Consider the following 25,886-nt stretch of genomic DNA (forward strand, 5'->3'; position numbering starts at 1 on the left):
TGGAAATAGGGCTGATGGGTAAGGGAGATCTCATTGCAGCCTTTTGAGCCACAGGTTCATTTCTGACAGCTGTAAAGAAATAGGGAAAGAAGCCTAATTTTCTGTTGTGGTCTGTGCAGGTTTGTCTTCAGTTTTCCAGTCTCTGCAGCCTTTTAGAAAGGGAGGGCTGTGGGTCAGGCATCCAGGAACAAGGCAAGATCCAAGTTTCAGCAGGCACTATGGTTATTCTTGTGACTTAGTGTAGGCTCTTTCCCTGCCCTCCCGTGCTTGATCTTGTTAGCTGTAGGCAAAAACTTTGGGATTGTGGGTGTCCCTTGTTTTGGACATGTGAGATGCATGGGTGACAGCTGAGTACAGGTAATACTGGGGGGATGCTGTGTAGCAGGAATGTGAAGGCAGAGCCTGCAGCATCTGTGTGGGGCTCTTCATCCTCTGAGATCAGTTCAAGTGCTGGGGGTGTTTGTGGAGGGTGTGTATTTGATTTTTCTGGTGTTTTTCACTTTGTGAGCTTGGCAGGGCAGAGACAGTGGACAGCTGGCCAGTGATTTGGATGCTGTGCCTCCCCAGACTGTGCCCAGGTTGCTGGGTGCATTCCTTTCCCAGTCCCCAGAGGGCTCTGCTTTTGAGACTTGTCTGGGTCCCCACCTGCCCCTCCTGTTGGTTCTTTCCTGCTCAGGAATGCTTTGAAGTTACTTTTGGATTTGAATAGGCTTGTCTTGGCTGAAGGTTTGACAGACTGATTGCTGAAATGGTGTGTTTCTGTTTTACTCCTAGCTGTGCCAAAACTGGGGCTGGCCCCAGACTGTAACCTGTATTGTTACTGGGTTTTTTTTACTGCTGAGGCTATGATTTTCTGTCATGTGCTTTTAAAACTTGAATTTCCTTTTTCAACTTTTAAACTTCAAGCCCATCTCCCTACATGGTTTGAAAAAGAAAAACACAAACAAATAAGAAACCCAAACGAACCAAACAAAACCCCCAACACCATGGTTCCCACTTTTCTCCATTCAACAATAAATCAATCCCTCATCTCAGGCAGGGCTATGATGAACCCTTGCTTAGGTATGGAGTTGACAAGCAGTAATCAGTGTCATGTGCTGTCTCTTTGCACAGAGGCACCTCTGGGCTTGAGGCTCAGGTAGGTCTTCATATGTTTTATTTGTATCCATATGTATGTACACATTTAATATACATGTGTATATGTGGTGTATATGCGAGTCATAAGAGTTTTATTATTTATATTAGGCTCTATTACATATCCTAATTTATTTTCTATATATAGAGAGGTACAGTGTCTTGCTACTGTCTTTTGTCCAAATACTGAATCAATGTAATGTGAACAATGAATATAGGAATCTCTGCTGCCCCGATTTTAAAGAAAACAGGAAGAAATTTACTTGTGCTTTCAAAAGTTGCTGTCATAGCAAGACTGGTAATTTTTTAGAGCATATTCCTGCAACTTTTTTTCTGCGTAATTTTTTTTCTTTTGTGTGTTTATTTAGGAAATGAGGAGAAAGCCATTTAGTGGGAGTGGCCTGCATTTGAGTGATTTTTATGTGGCAAAGTAGCAGTCAATCCTTGTCACCATCTACAGTGTTAAAAGTCATAGAATCATAGAATGCTCTGAGTTGGAAGGGATCTGTTAAGATCATCAAGTCCAGTTCTTGACCCTGCACAGGACATCTCAAGAATCACACCATGTGCTTGAAAGCATTGCTCTGTATGAGAACAACTAAATCCATACCAGAGTATGAGAAGGTTTTTCAACTTCTATATATCCAAGGTCGACAGTCTCAATAGATCACTCTGCATCAACCCTCTAACTACTACTTGAGCAGCAGCATGTTTGAAAAATGTTAGTTTTGATTTAGAGGTGGGAATTTATTTATGGTTACTGTTAATAATTGTCAGATCTATTTGCAGTCTAGCCTCCTTAAGCTTCCAGTTACACATATATGAGATCTCGGTATAGCTTTTGTTTCTTTTAAAGAACCATCTGCTCTCTGAAATCTCTTTCCCTAGGTGTTTGTAGGCTGTAATTAAATTCCCTCTTGACTGCTGCTTGGATACAGTCTAAATGACCTGCACTTCCTTGGTGTTTCCCCCTAGGTGGAATCTTCTGGAACCCAGCTTTTGCTGTGCCTTTTTCAATACAGGGACCTTTGCAGTTTCCTTTTCAAACTTTTTGTCAAGTGACTACAGGAACTGATTTCCCAGGAATAGTTTCCCTGATGATGCATGTTATGGGAATACTCCTCCCACTTCCAGTCCTGCTGTTGGTCAAACCAGTGATCTCATTTTTTCTGTAGTGTTGCACTGACAGCTTGTGCTCACTTAGTTATGTACTGTGAGCATGTGTTGAAATCATAATATAGATCTGCCTTCACTGAATCTGTGTGGGGTGTGAGGGAAAAACTGGGACCTGAGAGAGAACTGTTTTATTTGACCACAGTACTTCCATGGATAACTTTCTCATACCTCAAAAGAAACAAATCATAATCTTGTATAGGACATTTAATGTTACCCAACTTCAAGGCTGTAAATCCAGCTACCAGCTCAGTCTGTGCCTGACTCACATGTATATATGTCTTTGTTTCTATCTTAGTAACTTTGATAGTGATGCAAATTATCCGTGGGTTTTACATGGACTCCATGCTGGTCAAAGAGGGGATGCTGGTGTGAACGATGATAATTTGTTATGAAAAACGCTATTTCTGCTATGCATTGTAATTACTGTGTATCACTGCTGCTCACGTTTGCCCCTTTATTTAATTTTCCCTTCCTGGCACTTTGAAAAGGACCCCAATGTTTGGTAGTCAAACAGTATCTCTTTTGTGGCAGCAGTTCTGAGGGCTTTGGGTTCATTACTTGCAGTGGGAGCGTGTGTGTGCGCCGGGAGGGGGAAATGCCATCTGGAAAATCTGTAAGAGGAACTGTTTGTCGATGAATGTGGGCTCTCACCTCCCGAAGGAGAGAAGGGGAAGAGGTAGAGGCGTTGGAGTTCAGCATTTCAGGCATAATAAACAGGGCTTGTGTCTGACAAGGGAGTGTTATGTGAGCCCAGAGCTGGGCACTGAGAACCATCCAAACCCAGGGGAGTGAGAAGGAACCAGTTATTTCTTCAGAAAGGTCCAGTTTGCCTTTGAGAGGCCGGAAAGGCTCAGACTGCAAAGCTGGAGACACTGAACTTCCTTCCCTGCAGGTAGCATGTCCAGCAGCATGCCCAAAATGTATGCATCAGGAGCACTTTTGGGCTCATGGTGCAGAGGTGCTTCTCTGACAGATCAAGCAGACATTTTCCCCACAAACAACTTCTGAGCCTCTTCCAAGAGGTGTTTTCCATTGCAGTTAGCTGGCTCCCAGTTGGCAGCTGTTCTTCTGTGGTGGAGAGCTCGTGAGCATCCCTGGATCCCACTGCTCCGTGTATAGAGGCACTCCCCTCTGAGGGAGGATTCAAGTGAGGACTGAACACTTGTCCAAAGGTCAGCTTTGCACACATGGACCTTGGTGCAGTTTAAGCATCAGAGTGTGTCATTAACATGTGGTGAGCTGAGCTGGAGACTGCAGAGGGTCGTCCATGGCACGGCTGTGCAGAAGCTAGGTGGGCTGTGCATGCAGCCCTGTGGTGCATGGTGGCACTGTGAGGTCTGCCATGCACCAGAAGGAATTAGTTGAAGCCCTGTTGTTCACATCTGCAGCACAGCTGAAGAGGGAGGTTATTTAAGTACACTTGGCTGGAGAACACTTTGACTCAATAGGGAACTTCCTGCATTACCCTGTTTAGAGATGGCTTTTCTGATACCTGTGCAGAGCACTTTGACTGATAGTCTGTGGTCTCCTTAAATTTTCAGTTTTATTTTTCTCTATCCATCACTTGAACAGGGAACTTTAAGGACGAGGCAAAAGCTGCCTTTTCATTCTGGTGATACAGATAAGGATATATTCCTTGATGATTCTAGAGGTCTAATTTGCACTCTGGTTTGAAATGACATTCAGTGCATGCATCTGTTCTCTGTGATGGAGATCTGTAATGGTGGTATGGGCTTTTATTCCCTTTAAAGATTGGGTTCAGCAGTACACCCTTCATGTGGGTTGTTTACATAGTGGTGCTATCTTACTTTTTACTGCAGGGGGAAAAAAGGTGAAACCCATGTTGTTTTTCTGGGTACTTGCATTCTCTATGCTTGAGAGGAGTGAGGGTGAGATGCAAACTGCAGCTCTCATTTATTTAAAAATGCACAATAGATGCACAGGCAACTTAATTATCCAGCAATAAGTATCTCTGTAAACTCTAATGAAGAGTGCTGAAAAGAATGTGGGGAGCAAGGGACACAATTTTAGTTATTTTTTATATGTTTTTCTGTACATCTATCAGAAAGGGTGAAATTTAGGCAGTGTTGGAGATCTACTTTTTCACAAGAGAGGAAGGTGGTATGTTGGACAAGACTGAAGAATTAGTTGGATAGAAATAAAAAAAAGGAAAGCAAAACTTTCTGGGAACTCTGATATTAGAAAAACTATACAGTGGAGGTAAGCATTTTTCACCTTGTTTTCCACCTTGCCTACCCTGCCTTTCCATACAAGAAGAGAAACAAAATGTTGCAGTTCTTCTGAGAGATATTAATAGCCTAGAAAGCTGCACATGGTCTTATTAAGAGACTGTGTAGAATTTTAAAATTATATGTATAAATACAGATATATTAATTTTTTTTATAAACACAGAAATGGTATCTATTAATTATGACATGCAAAAACACAGCCATTGTTGATTTGTGTGTTTTTCACGTGTGCCTAAATCCCACACACTGATTACAGCTACAGCTGTGATTCTTGGAGGAGCACATTTCTGTTGACAATCACCATCAAGTCTGCAGGAGAAGAGGCACAAGCTTGATGACAGAATAGGCACACAAAAGCTTTCTGAAGAAATGTAATTGTAGTCTTGGACACAGGAGATCTTAGTTGCATGTGTCACAAACCCTGGGTAGCTGTGGTGAATGGGTTTTTTGGATGGCTAAGTTGAAACTCTAATGTTTAACTAGAGTTAAACGTCTGCTAAGTGATGATCAGTGGTACATGCTCACAGCCCAACCTGAAAGCTCAATGCCTGTTTGATTTTGATCAAGTATAATAACAGGGCTAAATAATCTGAAAAATCCTATTCCAGTTGTTTCCAGTTGGCCATTTAAAATTACTAGTTACTTTTTTGCCTTAGTGTCTCTATGTCTCACTTGAGTTTTCAGCTCCACTGTGAAAATGAATTCAGGTTGTGGAGTGTTTCCCTAAGAGGGAATTAAATAGCCCTGTGGGAAAAAAAATCTGAATTGTATTTGGTAAAGGAGAGGTGAGGCTGTGCATGAGACAGTGCAAAGAAAAAACATGGAATATCTTCTCAATTAGTGAAACACCATGCATTTTGTTTGTTGCATAAAGCATGGGTTCTGTAGAGAAATTGTTTGGTCACGTTATTAAAACATTGCTATTTTTAGGTGTATTTGATGTGCAAAAGGACACTGAGTTAAACATTCATAGGTATTTCTTAATAGCTGGGTGCTTTGCAGCCTGAATGTTCAGTTCACATGTGCAATTACCAGCACCAGTGCATTGCATGTAGAAGGGATTTTGCTAAGTATTACGTGGACTCCCTAAATTACATGTTCCATGTGCCAAAATGCCTAGCATTCATGGACTTATGAAAGTGTAGGTAAAGGGGAATGCTACTCATCTAAACAGTCATTGCATGGTAGAGTTCTGAGGTTTGTAGAAATTTTCAGCTGGGGAGGGAACTGACAGCCAGGATCACTTATTCAACAGTGAACTATTTTGAAGCCTGAGAAGAGATTTTTCAAGAGAGCCAAAGTGGCAATATTTAGGATGTGTATTTTCTTAGCCATTTGGAGAGCCAAATATCTTGTTTAGGCTTTCATCTCTCTATATTGAAATGACTTGCAGCATATTTTGTTTCACCTTTGAGGATGCAGTGTTGCCCTATTCATATTTGCCTAGAATTTGTACCATCATGAAGATGGTACGAAATCTAGACATATATGAATAGGGCAACACTCTCAGCTTCTTGTTTTGGACTGTGGCTCAAAAGTTCACATGTACCTCCTGGATCATGTCAGATATCAATATAAACACCTCTAACTTCTTGACACCAGTCATTTACCACAGCACATCTTGCTTGGTTTAGAAAAGATACCTTCCTCCCTTTTCCTCTAGTGGTTCTCTTGAGCCAGCTCCTGTTGTCTTTTTCATTTTAGAATTTCACATGCACCTTCTTGCTTGTTCTCATTATTCTGCAAAACCTCCTCTCATGGTTCTCTATAACCCTCTATCAGATATACTCTTGCCTTGGAGGGTGTGCCAGATCTCTCTGTATGACCACTGATCTATTAGCCTGCTCCATTTTTTCCCCTTTGCCTAAGTTTTTCTCATTTTGTGTTACATTCTCAAGAGCTTTGGGAGAAGGGTTTCCACTTTGCTCTGCTGGCACAGTGCTTGGCAGAGTACACTAAGATGCTGAAGAACTATTGTAAAAGTAAACTAAGAATGATTTTCAGATAATGTCAACCTGCTGTGCTCAGGAGGAGGAGAAAGGAGAGTGGGAATTGTCCTTGCAGGTCCCTTGGAGCAGAGAAGGGATTGGTGACTTCAGAAGCTAGAATGTGTCAAAAGAAAGTAACTGGTAGCACAACACTCCCTGATCTTGGTAGGGAATGTGTAACAGCGACTTGGAAAAAGGCGGGGGGCGGAGAGGAGAGTGTATCAGGGTGAGATCTAACCAGTCCTCCATCCCTTCCTTTCACAGGATTGCTCATCTGGAATGACAGCTGTCACTATGCATTGTAAGAGGCAGTGTCAAAAAAGTGCCAGATGTGGGTTGTTCAGAATTATCTCAGTGCTAATGGCAGTGTGTTGCTGTTGCCTGAAACCGTCTGTAACCCTACAGACTGGTTAGACTGGCTTAAAGCCTAGAATAACTCTGAGCAGCTTATGCAGATCTAAGTGGTGATGGCAGGGATGTCAGGTTAATCAGCAAAGTTGGCTTCCAGAGGAGTAAAATGATGGATTCCAGAGGAGCGAAGTGACCAGGCAAAGGCCAGCATATCTTGCTGTCTTAGAGCAGCTGAATATTTGTGATGAGTCTGGGGATTAGAGGTGATAGACATCATAATGTGCAACCTTAGAGGACATGCCCTGTTGTGCTGGTCACCCATGACTGAATTGCCCTTCTACTTTCATGATGATACAAATTTGAGAAAATTAAGGGCTAATTACTGGCTTCACTAATAGCTCTCATTTATCCATAGCCTTTACAATGGTGCTGCCCCAGGGTAGCTTGACCCAGAGGTGCAAGAGGCAGCAAAGGGAGGCTCTGCACAAGGTGATGTGGGGCCGATTTTGACTCAAGTTATCCGAACAGGCATTTGAAAGTTGTATTTGCCAAGGGATTCTGGATTTCCAGGCAGATACCACTTTAAAGGTTTTACCTGAATGATGCATACACAGCAAGCTGGGAGGGAGCTGTGTTTCTGTGTTGTGACTAGAGCGGCTCAGGGAGGGTTGAAAAAGAGCAATGTCCTCTCTCCTGAGTTAATATTTAGACAAGCCTACCTATTATTTTTTCCTATAAATACCTCTATTTTTGCATTTCCCAGCAAGCTTTGGGAGTAAGCTCTCCAGAAGCTTAAATATAGTGTTTAGCCCTTGCTCTGCAGTTAACCTGGCAGAGTGCTGGCCTTGCTGTTCTTGAGCTTCTGATTACAGGATACATATTTTTCATTTTTAATTCCTTGGTGTGTCTTTACTCAAATTACCTCCTTCCTTGCCAGTGGTGGAGGTTAGGTCCCTCCACAAAGTAATTACTAGCACTGGAGATGTGTATTCTTCTCTGTTTTTCAGGCACCCAGCTTCTGCCGAGTGCCTGTGTGCTCTATGTGTGTGTGTGGTCTTAATAGTAAGGACACACAGCAGCACAGGCTGTAATCCCACTCTTATTTTTGTTACCTGTTTGCAGCTGAACTCTGTTGACATCTCACCAACTTGATACACTCAGCTGTGAATGGAGGGTCTTGTGCAGCCTTGCAGAATGCTGGTGGCACAGCCTCAGCCCCATGGCTGCCTCCCAGGGTGTTGGTGCAGCTTGCACTTAATTCAGAGCTCTGTTGCTTTTACCAGCCCTACAGTGTTGCTCTCTCTCTTTTAATTTCATATATGCAGTAAAGAATCTTTTTGAAGACAGTAGAAAGCTTTGAAAGAAAGATCAGCACTCTTTTTCCTTTTATGTATATTTGCTTTGAGATTCCAGCTGCTGTATTTAATGGCTATGCCTCTCACAACTACTACTCAGTCATGGCAGAGGACTGTGCCACATGCATCTTTCAGGTGCAGTGCCACTGGTATAGGATATTCTCATGCAAGACGAAAGACTAAAGTCTTTCAGTTGGAATAGGGAGTTTTCTGAGGCACAATTGCAATTGACAAAAATGCATTTGATTATTTTGTATTCTTAGAGGGGTTGTTAATAGCCTTATGGAATTGTTTCAAAGGTTGAGTCTTTCTAAGTTCTTAGTACTCTATTATACTTCAGACCTGGGAAAATAAGTCCTTTTTCAGCAAGTAAAACAGTGAATGGAAATGGGGAGCTAAACTTATCATGCCAACCTTCTTCCAGTTCTTGACAATGCTCGGCAAACCCTTCAGCTTTGTCTAGAAAAAAGTTGCATGGCTTTCTCTGGACTAGGGAGCTTTTGGTAAGTGGAGTTAGCAGATAATTCTGCTGACACGTGATGCACATTTCATTGCTGCCAGATAAAATATGCATCCTGTACTGTGACTTCCCAGAGGCTTTGTGGAGGAAATCAGCATGATCACCGTGGCACTGCTGCTCCTGTGAAATCATCAAAGCCTATATCCTCTTTTGCACATACTAAATGAATTCTTGGGGGAAAAAAAATGAAGTTAAGGGTGCGACAAATACTTTGTTCTTGAAAGTATAATCCCACCATTTGAGCTATTTGCTGCCTCCAAGCAGTAGAAGAAGCAGAAGTCTAGCTAAAGGCTATCTCTAGAAGGAGGAATTAACTGAGTCAGCAGGCATTAGGCTGTTTAGGACAGGGCTCTCTGGCTGCTATACCCAATGGCTTGTTTAGTCTTGTTCTGCTAGGCATTAGCAGCTTTCAGCAATGTGCAGTGATTAGTGCTCTGTGTCTTTCCTCACTGCTCCTCTGTGTATCCTGGGGCTAGGATTAGGTTACAGCCCTGAAATGGCACGGTTGTTTGCATTGACTGAAAGCTGAATAGTAAGGGCAGAGTTTTGTTGATAGACTAAAATGTCTTCTGTGTTTGTTTCCCTTCTCTGGAGGAGGAATGACATTATTTTCATTTGTAGTCTTTCTGTTTCTGATTTAAACATGTGGTGTCCAATTTCCTTCCCTGGCAGGTGACCTGGAAAATGAGGAATGGTGTCTGGCTACAGAGTTTACTCCAGCTGCAATAAAGACTGAGCCAGGGCTTTGTGAGACATCAGGCCTTGCTCCCTCAGTCAGTCTCACCGTCACGGCCACGTCACTGGAGGGGGAACAGCCGGAGCTACAGACAGATGCCCTGGTACTGCAGACTCTGTTCTCTCTGCACAGTTAGCTGCACGTTCTCCTAAGGCTACATTCCAGTGCAGACCCCTTGGTGCCAGAGCTTGGCAGTCCAGGGTGCACTCTGCAGTCTGTTTCAATGGTTTTTAATGTTTGCTGGTGTCCCACTATTGCTGTAAGAGTTGTTGTCTGCATCTTTAGCTCTTAATGGTTGGATACACAACTTTATCTTCTATGCTGGCCCCAAAGCCTGGGGCTCTTGGGTTTCATGAAATATTTGAATAGTTTCTAATGAACCAATTGCACCTGAACTGACTAATCCATTTGCTCTATCAAGCCTGTGACAAACTGTCTTTCATAAGGACTTGCTTTCATGCTGCTGTGCCTTCCCCTAAGCAGAGCAAGACTCCTTGTTTGGATTGATTGGAGAGTTTCCGTTTGCCTGCAGAGTTACTTTTGCCAGTGTGAAGCTTTGACATTTCAAGCTGCAGCTACTTCCGGACCAACCAGCATCACAAGGAGCTTTGTGATGCTTTTCTGACCACTGCTGGAGCAGCCAGTGGGCATTCTAAAGAGCTTAGTTTGGCTGTGGTTGGGGTAAGGAGAATGAACTGCAGCAGCTGGTGGCTCACTAGGGTCCCCAGCCAGTAGAGGAAAAGGCATGGCTTTTGTCAACCCCCAGGATGCAATGTCAGTCCAGGCTGGAGAGAGTTGATATATGCTGAAAAGAAATATTTCTACTTGAATGTGGATCAGAAATATGTGCAACAGAAATTTTTGTATGAGAAACTGACAAAAGCTAAGCACAAGTTTCCCATAATTTTCTGCTAACTTGAATGTGCTGTTCCCAGGACATAGTCCTGCTGTAGCTTAGGATTGCTGTGATTTGCAGAGTATTGGGACTTGATGGTGGCTCCTTGCTGTTGCATGGATTAGTTCCACAGGTTACTGAGAGAGATTTTGGCTTCAGTTAACCTGCTGGTGTGTCAGACTGGCTTCCTCAGGCCTGGCACTGCAGCACACAGACAGGCTCTGGGCAACAGCTTGGCAGCCTGGTGCCCCAGCCTTGTCAGTGGGGCAAGCCAGGTGTCTTCCAAGCTTCAGTCAGCAGTGACTGTCTGTTTTCCTGCTCCTCAGCACTGTTAAAGGAACCTGGGTCCCAAAACCTGGTGCTCAGCGACTGGCACTTTGCTCTTGCTCCCAGATGACAATGGCCTTTAAGAGACTCTCCCTGACTCCCAGGGCTGTTTCTGTCCCTGCTCAAACAGACCGTGCTGTCCAGCAAATCCTAGCAGCAGCTCTGTTGCTAAGAGAAGTAATTTGAGTGGGTTACATGTTAGCTTTCAGTCTGAAATGTCATCTCTAAAGCGTAATCTTTTATTTTAGCTAAATATAGTAGTAAGAAAAGCCATAGTGGGAGTAGTCAGGGCCATATTCTCTATAGCCTGGTTTAGCAAACTGTGTGAAGCAGTTAAAGCTTTTCTTGTGGCAGAGCAGGAGGAGAGGAAACTTCTCCATTTATGGAGAAGTAATCCTTGTGTCCTTCTATTAAGATTTTTAAGATGTGTACTCCAGGTTTTCATACTGTTAATTTCTCTTTTCTAGATGAAACCACTGACCCAGAAAGTTCTTCCAGAGATTAAATTGGAGCCCCATGAAGTGGATCAGTTCCTGAACCTCTCTTCTAAGGAAGGTCTGTTAAATACCAAATGAAAATGTAGGGGTAGATGTCCAGAAAGTACAATAAATCTACTTTACCCTGATTAAATATTTGGATTTTTCATTCACCATGTTAGATTTTAGGCTGAAGCTGTTGTTTTATAGGGATTCAACTCAGGCTATTGAAGAGTCAGAGTCTCTCTGAGCCTTTATGTGAGGTTTTTTTTTCTTTCTTTTCTCTTTTCTTTTCTTTTCTTTTCTTTTCTTTTCTTTTCTTTTCTTTTCTTTTCTTTTCTTTTCTTTTCTTTTCTTTTCTTTTCTTTTCTTTTCTTTTCTTTTCTTTTCTTTTCTTTTCTTTTCTTTTCTTTTCTTTTCCTTTTCTTTTCTTTTCTTTTCTTTTCCTTTTCTTTTTTTTCTTTTTTTTCTTTTCTTTCTTTTCTTTCTTTCTTTCTTTCTTTTTCCCCCCACCTTTTTAATCAAAAGAAAATTATCCCTTTTTCTCTGTAGGGTATTAATAATTGTACTAAAGGGAGCTTTAATTATTCAAGTACAGGATTGTTTAGGATAGAAAAGAAATAAATTTGAGGAGACTTAGTTAAGATTTAAGAAACTTCACTGTTAACCTCTGATGCAAAAGCAGGATGTGAGTTTATATGAAAATAAAAGTTAGGTGAATCTGTTTGTACCGTATTAGTTTTAAGAACAACCATTATTTCTTTGTACTTGCAGTCTAATGTGAAAGGAGGAGCAAAGATCCCTACCCTGAAAGCTAAACACAATTAAAGCCAAGAAAACTTTGGAAGAGCCAGATATTTGGTGTGAGATCTGAGCAGAAAACTGCATTTCAGTTAGAAACACTTGATATTCTGTTAGGGAATTAATTTCCGTGGATAAGTAGCACTGCTCTAGGGGGAGAAGCAAATGATGTAGGTGGATAAAGGAAGGCTGTATCTCAACCCAGGTATAGATTTGTTTGCTCACTTTGTGGGATTAAGGGCCTTTCTGTTTTCAAATTGTTTCTTCTGGCAACTGCAAGAGCTAACATGTGAGACAAAAAGAGTATTATAGATTTTTTAATTACTATTTTTCTTCCATCCTCCCTCACCACCCATTTGATCTTTTCGACTCAAATTTGCAAAGCATAACAACAGTGGAAAGTGGCAAATTTGCCCTGTATCTTCCTATTTCAAAATTCAATTGCTGTAAATTTAGCTCAGAGGAAAAGTGACTTAGTTATGGCTGTTTTGAGCATCTGCTAAATTGTCCATTTAGTAAGAGTGGGTCATAAGCAGCACTTTGACTGACAATGCTAGAGCAGATTCTTTTGGCTGCAGCTGAGGTTATCTTATGGCCCTGGATAGTGTGAGAGAGGTTGCTGTGGTGGCTGCCTGTGCTGCTCCTGCTCCATCAGTGCATTGAAGCCTTTGCTGTCACTAGGTTGTCAGTCACTTCTCAGCTGTGCCAAATCATGTCCTTAGGAGGCCTTTCTCTCCTTCCTGATCATGTAACTCCTTGGTTGTGATCTCTTCCCCTGCAACTACTGGCAGCTTGTTTAATCTAATGTTTAAAGTTAGAAAATACTATTGTTTTTGGATAAAAAGTATGCTGACTCAGAGCCCCTCTGTTAATGTGGTTTCCCATGAACAGGGAACTGAAACTTGTACTTTACATTATACATGAACCTCAAGGCATTTGAAGAAGGAGCTGAAGTGTAGGTAGAAGTACTGGAGCATATGCACAGAGCCCTGTTTTGTCTGTCAAACCTAAAGATAGCTGCTGCATTTCTTTCCTTCTTTGGAGACCTGCACGCTCCAAACCTCTTCCAATTTGCCATTTCTGCTTGCTCCATTTTTTAGCAGATGCTCCTAGTCCTGGAAACTGTATGGCGGTGATGGTTTTAGTGGCAATTTGAATCGACCCCTTAAACCCTTGTGTAACTTTCTGTCTCTGTGGCCATTCAGCAGTGGATCCCCTGCATTTGCCACCCACCCCTCCGAGCAGCCATGGCAGTGACTCTGAAGGAGGGCAGAGCCCAGCTCGCTCACTCCCTCCTTCCAGCCCAATCCAGCTCCAGGCCACGGCGAAGGCTGCGTCGCGAACAGCTTCGATGCTCTCCAATTCCCCTCTCCTGACTGCACCACATGTGAGTTGAGCTCTCTTTCTCCACCATTTATCTGTGTCTCTTTTTTTTTTTTTACTTTTTTAATTACTGGTTTTGACAGAGATTTGCTAACTTTCTGTTGTTGTTTCGATGAATTCATCTCTGGTCAAAACTGCAGATCCAGTAATTCTTGCTCACTGGTCTGTTCTGTTCCCACAGGGAACAGCATGTGCCTCTCCTTTAAACTGAGACAGGGTTCACTGGTGTTATTAGGTTTATCCCATCATGGACTGTGTTTTGCCTTAGGGCCCAGCCCTGCTGGGTTGACCTGTCTCTGGTAAATCTGCATCTGTCCTCTTGTCATGTTATTAACAGCTGGTGATCTTTAGGGAGGGATTTTCATTAGTGTTTCTCGTATGTCTCTTCCCCTGTTTGAGCCAAAGGCAGTTATACTGTTACCCCAGTGTGGACAGAGCTGGGCCAAGAACAACAGAGAATCCTGTCCCAAAGATTTGAACTTGAATGGAAGTTACTTGAAAGGTCTTCCACACATTCCCAATTGCAGGAGGCTGTTCCAGTAGGCCTAGTCCTGTCTGAAGTGGGAGACCTGCTGCCTCCTCCCTAACAACCTTTTCTTCTAGGACTGTGTGCACTTACTGTTTTATTTTATTTCATTTCATTTCTATGACCCTTGAAGAAATTACAGGGGACTGGCCCCCTCATCCTGACAGAGGAAGAGAAGAGGACGCTGATAGCAGAGGGCTACCCAATCCCTACCAAACTGCCCCTGACAAAAGCAGAGGAGAAAGTTCTAAAGAAAATCCGCAGGAAAATAAAAAACAAGGTAAATGTTAGTTAGCTTTGCTGGGTGGTTCTTAGTTGTCCTTCATTGAAAAAATTGCTGCAGAATTCTGCAGTAATGGTCCGTGGTACTGTTGGATGCTGTAAGTTGTCTTTTAACAAAGTGCTTTTCTTTGTTCCTAAACACATCCATCAAATTTTCTGTCAGTGTGAGTGTGCCTCAGTGTAGGTATTTACCTGACCCCACTAACAATGGAGTATTTAGCAGGCAGGGTATCAAGTTGCTGTGGCTTGTCTCCATTTAAAAATCAGTACAATCCTACCCTTACAGCAGGCAAAGAGCTCTGTATTCTTCGCATGGTGTTCTTTTCTGTTCCCTGTTTTAAAATATGACTCTGTATTTCAGTGCACTAGTCTTTTGATCACTGAATTCAGGGACCTGTAAAGTTGATATCAAGGATACCAAATGCCCTACAAGTTTGTTTTTTTTTTCCTTCTGGCATGGGGATGATCCTAGTGACAGGGAAGAATTCAGGTTTTTTCAGTCCTGGCCAGTTCACTTGTTCTAGAGGATTTTAGCACATATTTCATGGTTACTATATTCTGCTACTGCTTTTGCAGATCGAAGTTTAAATTTGGTCACACTAAATTGGAATTTTGTACTGTTTTTTTTTTTAAATTGTCTGAAGTGATCTAGTGCATTTTATGTGCCACTGACATAGAAGCAGAGTAATACATATTGAAGAGAAATCTGGAGGTCCTTTGGTCAAAGCCCTGGCTTGGAAAGCAGGGTCAGATTAGAGGAGATTGCTCAGGGTCTTGTCCAGTCACGTTTTACTGCTGCAAAGGGTGATGAGTCCCCTGTGTCTCTGGGCACCATGTTCCCATATTAGTCCACTCTTGTAGTAAAAACAAATAAATAGAATCCCTAATGTGTGATTGGAATTTCCTTTGCTGCAACTTGTATTTGATGCCTCTTGCCATTTTGCTGTGTGCCTTTGAGAGCTCTGACATCATGTTTGCTGAGATATTTAAAGACAGCAATAAATCAGATTCCCTTCTCAGCCTTCTCTTCTTCAATCTGAACAAGCCCATCTTTTTCTTCCTTTCCTGAAATCCTGTGCTCTGGCATGTTTATTATGGCAGAGCTCTGCCTCTGGGCCTGCTTCTGTACATGCAGAGGATTTGTTTCTGAGCCATGGACTGCACTGCTGTACTCAGCTGTGGTTTTGCAGCCAGTGAACAGAGGGGGAAGAACCACTCCTCTGGGCCTGCTAACTACAATCTCCTTGATGCAGACCTATGTTTGGTTGGCTGCTTTTCCAACAGGGGCACACTACTGCTGATAGTTGTTTGACTTGTTCATCAGGACCCATGTCCTTGTCTGCAAAGCAGCTTTTTAATACATTGGTGGGCTTTTTCTCTCCTGGATGCATGACATCGTCCTGGGATCATCTTTTGGTGTTTGTCCTGGGATATTCTATCCAGATGAATCTGATTTACTTTTTAAGGTTAGCAGGGGATGATCTCTTTTTGTGTGAGTGAAAGGAGGGGCCTTGCTTCAGAATGTGGAGATAGATCAAGCCAGTGCTTTGTTTGCCAGGAATAGATATGAGAATAAGACAGAATCTTGAAACCAATAACATTGGGGCTTTTTACCAGTTTATTAATTTGTCTCTGATGCTTTTGTTTTTTGTGCAAATATTTGGTGTTTTTCATCCTTTTTCCTTAGATCTCTGCCCAGGAAAGTAGAAGAAAAAAGAAAGAATACATGGACAGCCTGGAAAAAAAGTAAGCCAGCCTCCTTCCTGTTTCAAGCAGGCCAATAGCACCAGTTGTGGGACTGGGAAGGGATCCAGCTGTGGCTGCTGGGACAGTTCCATGCATAGAGTGCCAGCTGCCATCTCGTGGCAGTGACTGAGAAAAGGCCGTGTTCCTGGCAGCTGCTTGTTGGTGTCAGGACTGTGCCTGCCTGCAGCTGGTCCCTAATGTGCCAGCAAATACTTCACACCTTAAATTAGACAAGACCCAGCTGTATTGGCCTTCACCTCAGGCAACCATGTTGGCCTAGTGGACAGGCAGTGTTCAGGGAAAGATCGATCCAGAGTGAGTAAACTCTGTCTTCTAGTGCAGATGAAAACAGAAATAGGAAGTGGGTGAATCAGTCAGGTCTGCCTGGGAAAATAAGCAGGACTTGGGAAAATAGCATGTGACCCATCGACTTCCCTTAGCAGGCAGGAGCCAAACCCCCAGTTAGTGATTTATATCCCAAATTAATCTTTCTTCCAGGAGATGAATATTCTAGTATTACTCTTATGCAATTCACCAGATGGTTCTGTTAAAACCCTTGTACCATCTTTAGTGATATCCTTGATGTAATTTCCATTTTTTTTTCTTGTCTCTTTATAGCTCTGTCTCACTTCCTCAGAGTTCCTCTTCTGAAATTCCACTTCATGCATACCAGATATCATGGATATTTTCTTTTCCCGTTTTGCTTCTTGAAGCTATTCAGGATGGTTCTGTTTGTTTTCTTAGGAGTCACATATTTTACTTTGACCTCTTACATGTTATATGACAATGTCCTTTAGTTTGAGGATTTCCAGAGACAGTTTGGAAATGGGTAGTATCTTGGGACAGTCTTGAGCACTGTCTTTAATCTCATGGCTTACTAGCCCTCATAGACTCAAAATTTGAGGCTCTGATTTCAGATGCATGGCATTTCCCAGATAGCTAATGCAACTTTTGCTTTGTGTTTCACACTATGAAATGTGATGAAATATTATGACTGAAGTTCATTGGTGTAATTGTTTCTTTAAATGTAGGCAAGATCATAGAGCTCTCAGTGAAAGCAAGTTTGGCTTGTTTTATAATCACTTGAATAAATAACTGATGTTTTTATATTTCTCTTTCATTGTACTGTCTCCAGAGTTGAGACCTGCTCAAATGAAAACAGTGAGCTGCGTAAGAAGGTTGAAGTCCTAGAGAACACTAACAGGTAAGGTATGGAGATCATCAAACAAAACTTGGAAGCAGGATATTACCATGAAAAGTGAAAATCTGAAGGTTAAGAGATCAGCTGAAATGTCAACAATAGCTGTGTCTGATGGGGTTCGTGTTAGAGAAAGATGTGTAAAGCCAGTTATTGTGACTGCAGTGGGATGTAAAGTATGGAGGTCTTGATGGCATGTCTTAAACTGCCTCCCCGGCCTGTGGTGTGCTTGAGAAACCTTTTAGCACTCTTGTCTGAGTTCCTCTGCTGCCCAAAGGAATGTAATTAGTAAAGCAGAACAAAAAAACTAGCCGTCCCAATTGTCTTTATTTACTGAAATTTTACCAGGAAGCCTTAACTTGAGATGTGACACTTTCAGAAATAACAGTGCTGAAACTCAAGAGTCATTATTTCCTTATGCACTACTAGATGTCATTGCAATCACTGTGCACACTTGTAGCTATCTCACACCCCAGAATTTCCTTCATTTGGAGGGGAAAATCACCTTCTTGCTTTTTCATTTCTGAAAAAATGAGTGACTCAGTGGTGGCTTTTTCAAAGGACACGTGGCAGAAGATGTTGAATAGCTAAGCTTTTAATTTAATGTTAGCTGAGAGAGTGCAGTGTCAATCCTGGCTTATGCTCAGTGTGGCAAATTCCAGTGAGTAGGTACTAGATGAGCCCACCCTTAACACTTCCCAGTTAGAGGCATTTGCAGTGATGGCTGAATATTACCAAGGAACATGATGGTGACACTGAAGTGTGGGGGGAGGCTGGGTTTTGAAGATAAGACCCACGATCATGGAAAATGGCCCTAGAGCTCATATGGCAGCCAGTGCATTGCTAATTGAGTGGCATGTGTTGTTTCTAATCTCTGGATCCAGTCTCTTAATTTCATGAAGCCAGACCCTGTAGCACTGTGACTTGCTGGAGAGTGTCTCCCACACACTACTCATGCATAAAGACATCTGCTGCTTGCTTGAGGAGAGCCAAGCCATTTCTGTGCCTCTTACATCGTCCTCCAGGGTTTGACATAAAAGAATCAGGAACTATTCTGTAGGTGTGGAGTAGAGATGTCTCACACAGAATTTGTCCCAGAAGGTACTGAAGCCAGCTTCTCTTAACAAAAGGTGCAGCTACAGATTATCTACTTGGGGACAAGATGTTATCAACCCTGGAGTTGTTCTTCTCAGTTAAGATAAATTTAGCCAGCTGTTTTCCAGATTTCTGATCTGTTGAGGATGCACTCAAGTTTTGTTGGATATTCTTTCATAAAGGACCTTTAGCATCTTATCTATTATTTGATTATCTTAATTCTTTCATGCTAAATGCTCTAAAAAGTTTTAGGTAAGTGGGATAATCTCCAAATCCTTCATACTTTGGCCATGTGGGATGGGTTGTGTTGTTTCCTTCCCTCTGCAATGGCATTGATATTGATGTGCAATCTCATGCAGAGAAGCAGATGTTCATCCTTCTGCACAGAAATTCTTGTAACTCATGGCAATGCTGTTTTGGCTATTTAGATATCAACTGTGTCTAAAATCTGCTAAGGCTTATGTGTTAAGTACTGAGGAATTTGTTAAAGTGCCTGCTTTCATCAAACCTCAGTTTTGTAACATATCACATTATAGGGTTTTTCACCTTAACTACAAAAAGCCACTTTTCCTGTTTATTGTAGAACTGTACAACTGTCTCATTCAGAGAATGGTTCCAGGCCCTGGTTTAATGAACATTATCCCCATCCTAAAATGAATTCAAAATGTCTCATTTCCTCGTTGGTATTTGCACAGAGCCTTGGCATGACATCCAGAAACTGTTCACATGTTTCAGAACTTGTCTTCACAGGATCCTATAGCTGGAACTTTCATCTCCTACAGACAGTCAAGAATCTAAATTCAGAGCAGTTGTGGTCAAAGTTATTTAGTATCAGTTTGGTGCATCAGATGCCTGATTTTATACGTTTAGGGCTTTATTTCTCAAAGCACCTAGCACAGTTAGGCATACATGTATCATATTTAATATGGCCAAAGCAGAGCCTAGTTGACTTCAGTTGTAACTTTGAGTATTTTTTTCAGTAAAAAAATGAAGACTTATTGAACATATTATCTAAAATTAGATCTACAAACATCAAAGCTGTTCTCCTATTGTTAGAGATGGTAAGAATGGAAGAAAACGGGAAAGTAAGAGCTATGTTTACATGTTAAAATGACACTTTCAAGTGTAGAAGTAGACAAAGTTGGATTTTTACCTTGTTGAAAAGTTGGGCTTTAGTTGCTTACCTGAAAGTTAATGAATGTGTATTGCTGTCAGTCACTATCATGTTTGTGTAGTCTAGCTGGATTGAGAGGCACTGAAGAGCTATTTCCAAAACATACAGCTATTGAATAGCAGTTTCAGTATGTGCAATCAGATTTTAAGAGTATGTTAATCTATATATAGAAAACATTTGCATAGATACACACCTAAGACTTCAGGGAAACCCTGCTTGCATTTCAAAATCTGACTCCAAACCATGGAAACACTAAATTTTTTTTCTGATAAAAGGGTTCCTTCATTACTCTCAGTAACATGAAAAAATTTAGAAGATTCTTCCTTGAAAGCCAGCCTTAGCCTGAAAATCTGGATTTGAAAAGATGTAATGTCAAAGGATGCAGGTGTGGTCAAAAAAAATTGCATCCAGGAGCATCTCCCTTGGCATTCACACATATTAAAAGACAAGGCAGGAGGCTGGGGATCAAGATGCTGGAGTTTTTAATTCTCATTACTCTTGAGTGGGTGAGTGCAGCATTTTTGTCAGCTTTAGTATTAGAACAGTAGCATATGTTACCTCTCCGAATTTGTGTGACTCAGACCCTTAAAAGAAACCCATCCAAGTTCCTTCCTAGGCAGTTTTCTCAAAACTAAGGAAGCACATTATTACACGTTTATCTCTTTTGTCTTGTAGCCACAAGTGAGCCATTGGTTTTAGTAGCATCTAAGCATGTGGGACACTGCTCTCTCAGAAAGCAAGGGCGTGAGAAGAAGCTGGTGCTGGGTATTGAACTAAGTTGTCCCAGTCACCAAGAAGGCTTGTCACACTCCCATTTTGGCACTGAGACCAAAGGCAGAAACTGCCAGTGATCCAAAGGGTTGCAAACATTCTCTGACACCAGTGTGGTCTACCTGGGAACCCTGTTTGAGCTTAAAGACAATTTTGAAACATCTGGTTCTGGGTATAACGTGTTGAGAAGTGCTTTTGCTTCTCACTTTTGTTGAGTCTGTATTTGTAAGTATCTTAATGATCTCTTTTCCTGGAGAAATGATAGACATAGGATCCAGTGCATGTGTGGCTGAGAGTGTCACACATGGACAATGAATGCAGGTGGCTGCCAGAGTTGTTCCCGTGGAGTAGCAGTAGCCAGCTGTGTAGATCTGCACTAACAAGCACCTTAAAGACAATGCTTTGTAAATAAAAATAGGATGTTCTTCCATTTCTTCAATTCCCAGCCACCTAAAGATCAAGTTGCACATCAGTCTGACCCACCAAGGGTTTATTGGCACCAAAAATGCCAGATTTCACTGATACATTGTTTGTTTTTTCATTTGAGACTAATAAAGTCATTTCAACAAATAATTTTCAAGGAGTAAAGGATCTAGGTTTAAGTTGCAATTAGATATTGTGCAGCTAATTTCAGGCCACCCTTACAATAGTTGACAAAGCTTGGCAGCCCTGGAGTAACTTCTTCCTTTCAGAGGACATTGGTTTTTATGCTGAAACATCTTTTATTAAAATATTGGTGGAGATTTTCTTTGTAATTGAAATGAGGGAAGGTAGTGGATTTAAGTGGTCTTCTAGTTAAAACCTTACTTTGGGATTTGTTCCCTTTCCTACAAATGGGACAGGTAGAGAAGGAATCTGTGTAGAGTTAAAAGACAGAATAACTTTTCTCTCTCCTTATCAGAATTGGGTTTTGTTCCTCCACAATAGGAATAATCCTCTAAAAACTTTTGAAAATAAAGTATTTGATGTCCCTTAGAAGATGTCTTGTTCGGTTGTTTTTTTGTTTGTTTGAATCAATGTTGGATTTTAAACAGAAATACTGATTTGAGGAAGTCTCCCAGGTGGTTCTGTAGTGCCAAGTTTTCTATCCTTAATTAAAGTGTCACTGGAAGCAGAAGGGAAGGCTTGATTTGGCCCTTACTTTGGTAGTGAAAAGGTCTCTTCTGAAGATGAATATATGTGTATATTTGCCCAAAACAGACAGACCAAGTTTGCTGGCAGCATGTGTAAGGAAGTGCAGGAGTCTTCGGTCACTTTACAGCTTTCCTGTGAGGTGCTTCCATTGGCAGGGAAAAGCGTGAAAGCGCACTCACACCTCCTACGGAATTGACCCTCTTATTGAATATCCCTGGGAGATGTGTCAGACGCAGTGAAAATAATCCCTGTGGGTGCAAACCCCCTTAGCATGCTGTTTTGGGAGTGCATTTTCTCCTGTTAGGACTTAGCCTTAGGCAGTGTATTCCACTAAAAGCATTTGTGGCCTTTCTACTGGTACTTAGAGGGAACATCGTAGTTTAGGGAAGGCCCTTTTGTGCTCCTTCTGCTTCTCCCAGTCCAGATCACCCATGCAGCTGTCCACTCACAAGCTTTTGTATGGGAATCTTTTGACTTCATAATCCAGTCTTCCACCATTCCAGATTCAAACAGAGAATAAATGCACCAAGGAGTGTCCCATTTTGGCAGTGGCAGGATAAATTGATGTCATCTCTGATCAAACTTGTATTTTGTTCTTGCCTCAGTTCTTGCTCACAGGTTGCAAATGCACCTGTATCCTGTCAGCTCCAGACACTGAGTCCTTGTCTGTTGAGAAGGAAACAGTAGCTCTGCTCAAACAGATAAACAGCTTGGGGAAGAAAGACATTTTATGTGAAGGTATTTGGTAAATAAGGTGGAGGATGAATCTTCCTCTGTCTCTAGGAGACCTCAGAATACCTGCCTAATTACACTTCCCAAAGAGACTGTTTTGTAATCAGCTCTCTGGGCCCATTCTGCTCAACAGGTTTTTAAAATTGAGCATGAAAAGGCAGAGATGAACAAACTGAGGAGAATTGCCTCTTCTCTGTTGATTTCCTCACCAGCCATTAGCTGTTTCCTCACTGACGCCTCCACAAAAAGTGGCAAGAATGATCAGCATTTCAAGGCTGCTGCTGCTGCCAGCCCCCGAGCTGAGGAGGAGAAGAGCTCCTTCCTCCTCAGTCTGCAGAGCTATTTCTGCACTGAGCCCAGTGAGTCAGGCCTGAAATGGGGGAAAGATTTAGCCTTCCAAAATAGCACAGAAAGTTCAGAGTTGAAAGGGCATTGCCATCTGACACAGCTGGTGGCACGTGGTGGGAATGCTGTGGGCAAGGAAATAATGGGCACAGGTCTGGTGGTGAAAACTGTACCATGCAGTGGATGCCAGGGGAACTGGGAAGAGATGATAAAGGGAGCAGGGAATTAGGATGGTCTCATTCAGGTGGTGGACACTGTTTGTATCTCTTAATTTGCCTGATTACTGAATAAAGGATTGCATTGGACATATCACTCTCTTTTTTAAATACTGAGTTGCAGAGTAAGCCATGTTCTCAAGAGCATTCAAGATATCCTTTCTTAACAAGTTGAGAAGGATCTGCTGGCCCAGATAAATCTGTGCTGTGAGAATGCCTTGTGCTCATTTCAGAATGTATTCCTGAAGTCCTTGAATTCATTAAACCCTAATTAGCAATGAGCATTGATGATTAAAAAAATCTATTAAAATAGGCAGACCAGTGTATATTGAGCTGCGAAGGCACCTCTGGGTCTGTCCTACAATTAGCTTTTAGCCATTTTGGTCTTAAAATACTCCTTCTATTTTCTCTGACATCCTGACCTTGCCTCTTGCGTTAGCTTTTGACGTAACAGCCTCCAAAACTGTAATCTGGAGTTTCTGTGGGGTATCCTCCACAGTAGATTGTGAAACTTACAGGAGAAGTGAAAAGTAAACTTGGGAACAAATAGAAAATTTAACATCTTGATGCAAAATTATACTATATTTGTGTTGAGGACTGGTATTTGGGTTGCTCATAGATTGTTAAAAAAAAACTGCTGTGAAAATCTTGTACTAGTCATAATTTGAGATAATTCCCATTTAAATTGTTTGTATTCTCACTGTAGTAATTGATGCTACAGCAGAAGTAAAAAAAAAAAAACACAAAAAAACCCAACAAAAAAAAAAAAAAACCAAACCACAAAAAACAATCCCAAACAGTCAGAAAGGCTCTTTTGTTCTGGGCCTGTTGAATCCAGCCACAAGAGAATTGTCATTGTGGTTGGAACCTCTGAAAGACACAATCAGAGTAGCCACTTGAAGCATCTGCAATTTTTGTCAACTCTTCAGGATTTAACAAATAGCAAATAACAAATATTTAAAGTGTTTTATTTAATAAATGAATGTGAGAAGTGAAGACTGTGCCTATGTGTGGTTTTAAGTTCTTGTCTTTAAAAGTCAGCTAGCATGTGTTCTAAACAAATAAATAGCAATATTTTGGGAAAAAGGGGTTTTGATAACCAAACTAGAGCAGTTGAAGATTTTGATTACTAACTGAGCAGTTATAAAGTTGATTTTGCATCTTTAAAAATAATGGCAAAACTCTTGCTGAATTCATGACACAGAGTCAGGTTATATATGCAACTGGTCACTTGCATGCAGAGCAGTTTCAGTTGTTAATGTGCCATTTTGTATAGAAACACTGAAAATACAATTTTTATTTATCACAACTTACTGAAAGTATTAGAGAAGTAATTGTTCAGGGACATAGGCTGAGGGAAAAGCAAAAAATCTTGAACATTTCAGTGCTAATACATGTAAAAACTTTGTAAAATTAAAACCATTCCTTGCTAGTAATTTTAAGGAGAAGACTTTAACTATCTCTACCTTATCCTAAATGCTGTATTATTGCCATGTGTGGAATTTGAAACAAAAATCTATTTAGCCAACAAGCAGGTCAGTGTGTGTGATCTTGTCTGTTGTCTTTGCTTTCCAGAACACTTCTGCAGCAGTTGCAGAGACTCCAGGCCGTGGTTGCTGGCAAAGTGTCCCGCTCATGTAAGGCAGCTAGCACACAAACAGGGACCTGTCTTATGGTGAGTGTCCCTAAAGCTGGGAATTCTGAGGGAATGAGAAGCTCTTTCAAGGCACATTTCTTGTTCTGCAAAGCCTCTCAGTGGCAATTTTGCAGCTTAGGGAACTCCTTTTCATGATTTGACAATTTTGAGAGAGGTGAGACTTGTGACTGGTGAAGATTAATGATTGTGGGAAGGTAGTGAGTTCTGGAGGAGACTGGGCCTGTGCTTTTGCTTGGGTGCTGCAGTGATGAAAGAAGGAGTAATGCTCTTCCAAGGGACCCACTTTCTTATTTCCTGCAGTATTATATGGTGGAAATGGTGTCTAGGGTTGTAAAATGAAAATGAGGGTGACCTTTGAGGCTCAATGCTTTTGATACCAATAAAAATAAACTTGCTTAACCAAATCAAAATATGACTAAGGCTGTAAATATACCTCTGTCCTATTTCAGTAGTAGTAGTCAAGATAAGAAAATTAGTAGAATGAAACATTTGCTTTTCCCTCCTTACACTCAGCTGTCAAGTTCCCTTTATACCTAAAGTGCTGTAAATTGATGGAAATAATTTACAAGGCGTAAGCTGTTCTCCCAATCTAGCTCCACTGTCACTTGGAAGCAAGACTGGGGCCAGCAGCAGAAATAACCTTGGAAATCCTCAGCAGTGCCTGTAAAACACACATGGCAGCTTTATCTGCATTTCAGCTTTGTGAGTAAAAAAGGCTGCTGGTCAGAATGGTGCAGGCATTGAAAATGAACCCCAGCACTGAAATGTGCCCTTTAAAGAACTGAATTGTAATTGTTTAGGTGCCTCTGCTAGGTGTGCAGTGGTGAGGATGGCCTCAAGTGATTTATTTTGATAAAGTATCAGTTCTCATATGCGCATGTGGGTCAAGTGCACTCACCTCTCCTCCATCTTCCCTTTGCCAGATGGTGGTGCTGTGCTTTGCAGTAGTTTTTGGCAGCTTCTCTCAGAGCTATGGGCCATATCCTTCTGCTACAAAGATGGTGTTGCCCAGGCAGCATTCCTCACCGGAGTCCTACACAGATTCCATTGGTAAGTGACAGCTATTCCAGTCTTGCTCCTTGCTTGGTTGTACTTAAGCACTTGTTTTCCACACCCATTCCTAACCCCCTTCTCAAGCACCTCTTGCATTTCTGCTCCTTAAATGGCCGTTTTTTTATATATACCTGTGTTTTTCTGAGAAGGATAGCTTGGCAAACTACACTGATGGCAGCAGACTTCATAAAAATGAGCAAAACTTTTTCTCACTAGCCCGCTTGGTACTTCTGTTTAAAGAATTTTTTGCCTCTGTTTGTGGAACTAAAGTTAGTGGTCTGTGAAAGGTAGCAGGGCTTCTACTAAGTAGCAAATATTAATACTGTTAAAATGCACTAATTATTTCAGTGGCTTTTTTGTTTGCCAGTGTCACCAGAGTCCAAGGATGGAATGGGAGTTAGTATTGCATAACCATAATGAACCAATATATTAGCAAAGTTATTATTTAATTTTGTTCTTGTTTTGTGAGTAATTTAGGGCTTTTTGACCCCTACATGGACCTGGACCTGGACCTGTGGTTTCTTTCTTTAGCAATTAAATAGCCAGTTAATCACTATGAAAGGAAAG

General features: G+C 41.6%; 1 protein-coding gene across 3 annotated transcripts in view; it reads left to right on the top strand.

The window, feature by feature from the left end:
• Positions 1 to 25,886, top strand: part of CREB3L2 (cAMP responsive element binding protein 3 like 2) — a 72,670-nt gene that overhangs the window by 40,779 nt on the left and 6,005 nt on the right. For 2 of the 3 annotated variants that reach the window (XM_021552030.3, XM_021552028.3), the window contains exons 3-10: positions 9,446 to 9,612; positions 11,199 to 11,286; positions 13,214 to 13,395; positions 14,051 to 14,197; positions 15,887 to 15,945; positions 17,081 to 17,149; positions 24,185 to 24,284; positions 25,190 to 25,316. In XM_021552030.3, the coding sequence (XP_021407705.1) occupies positions 9,446 to 9,612; positions 11,199 to 11,286; positions 13,214 to 13,395; positions 14,051 to 14,197; positions 15,887 to 15,945; positions 17,081 to 17,149; positions 24,185 to 24,284; positions 25,190 to 25,316 (939 nt within the window). The remainder of the gene's footprint in view (positions 1 to 9,445; positions 9,613 to 11,198; positions 11,287 to 13,213; positions 13,396 to 14,050; positions 14,198 to 15,886; positions 15,946 to 17,080; positions 17,150 to 24,184; positions 24,285 to 25,189; positions 25,317 to 25,886) is intronic. The other variant, XM_021552029.3, reaches the window with a different exon arrangement.

The sequence above is a fragment of the Lonchura striata genome, chromosome 5, assembly GCF_046129695.1.
Source record: "Lonchura striata isolate bLonStr1 chromosome 5, bLonStr1.mat, whole genome shotgun sequence".
Classification (NCBI taxonomy): domain Eukaryota; kingdom Metazoa; phylum Chordata; class Aves; order Passeriformes; family Estrildidae; genus Lonchura; species Lonchura striata.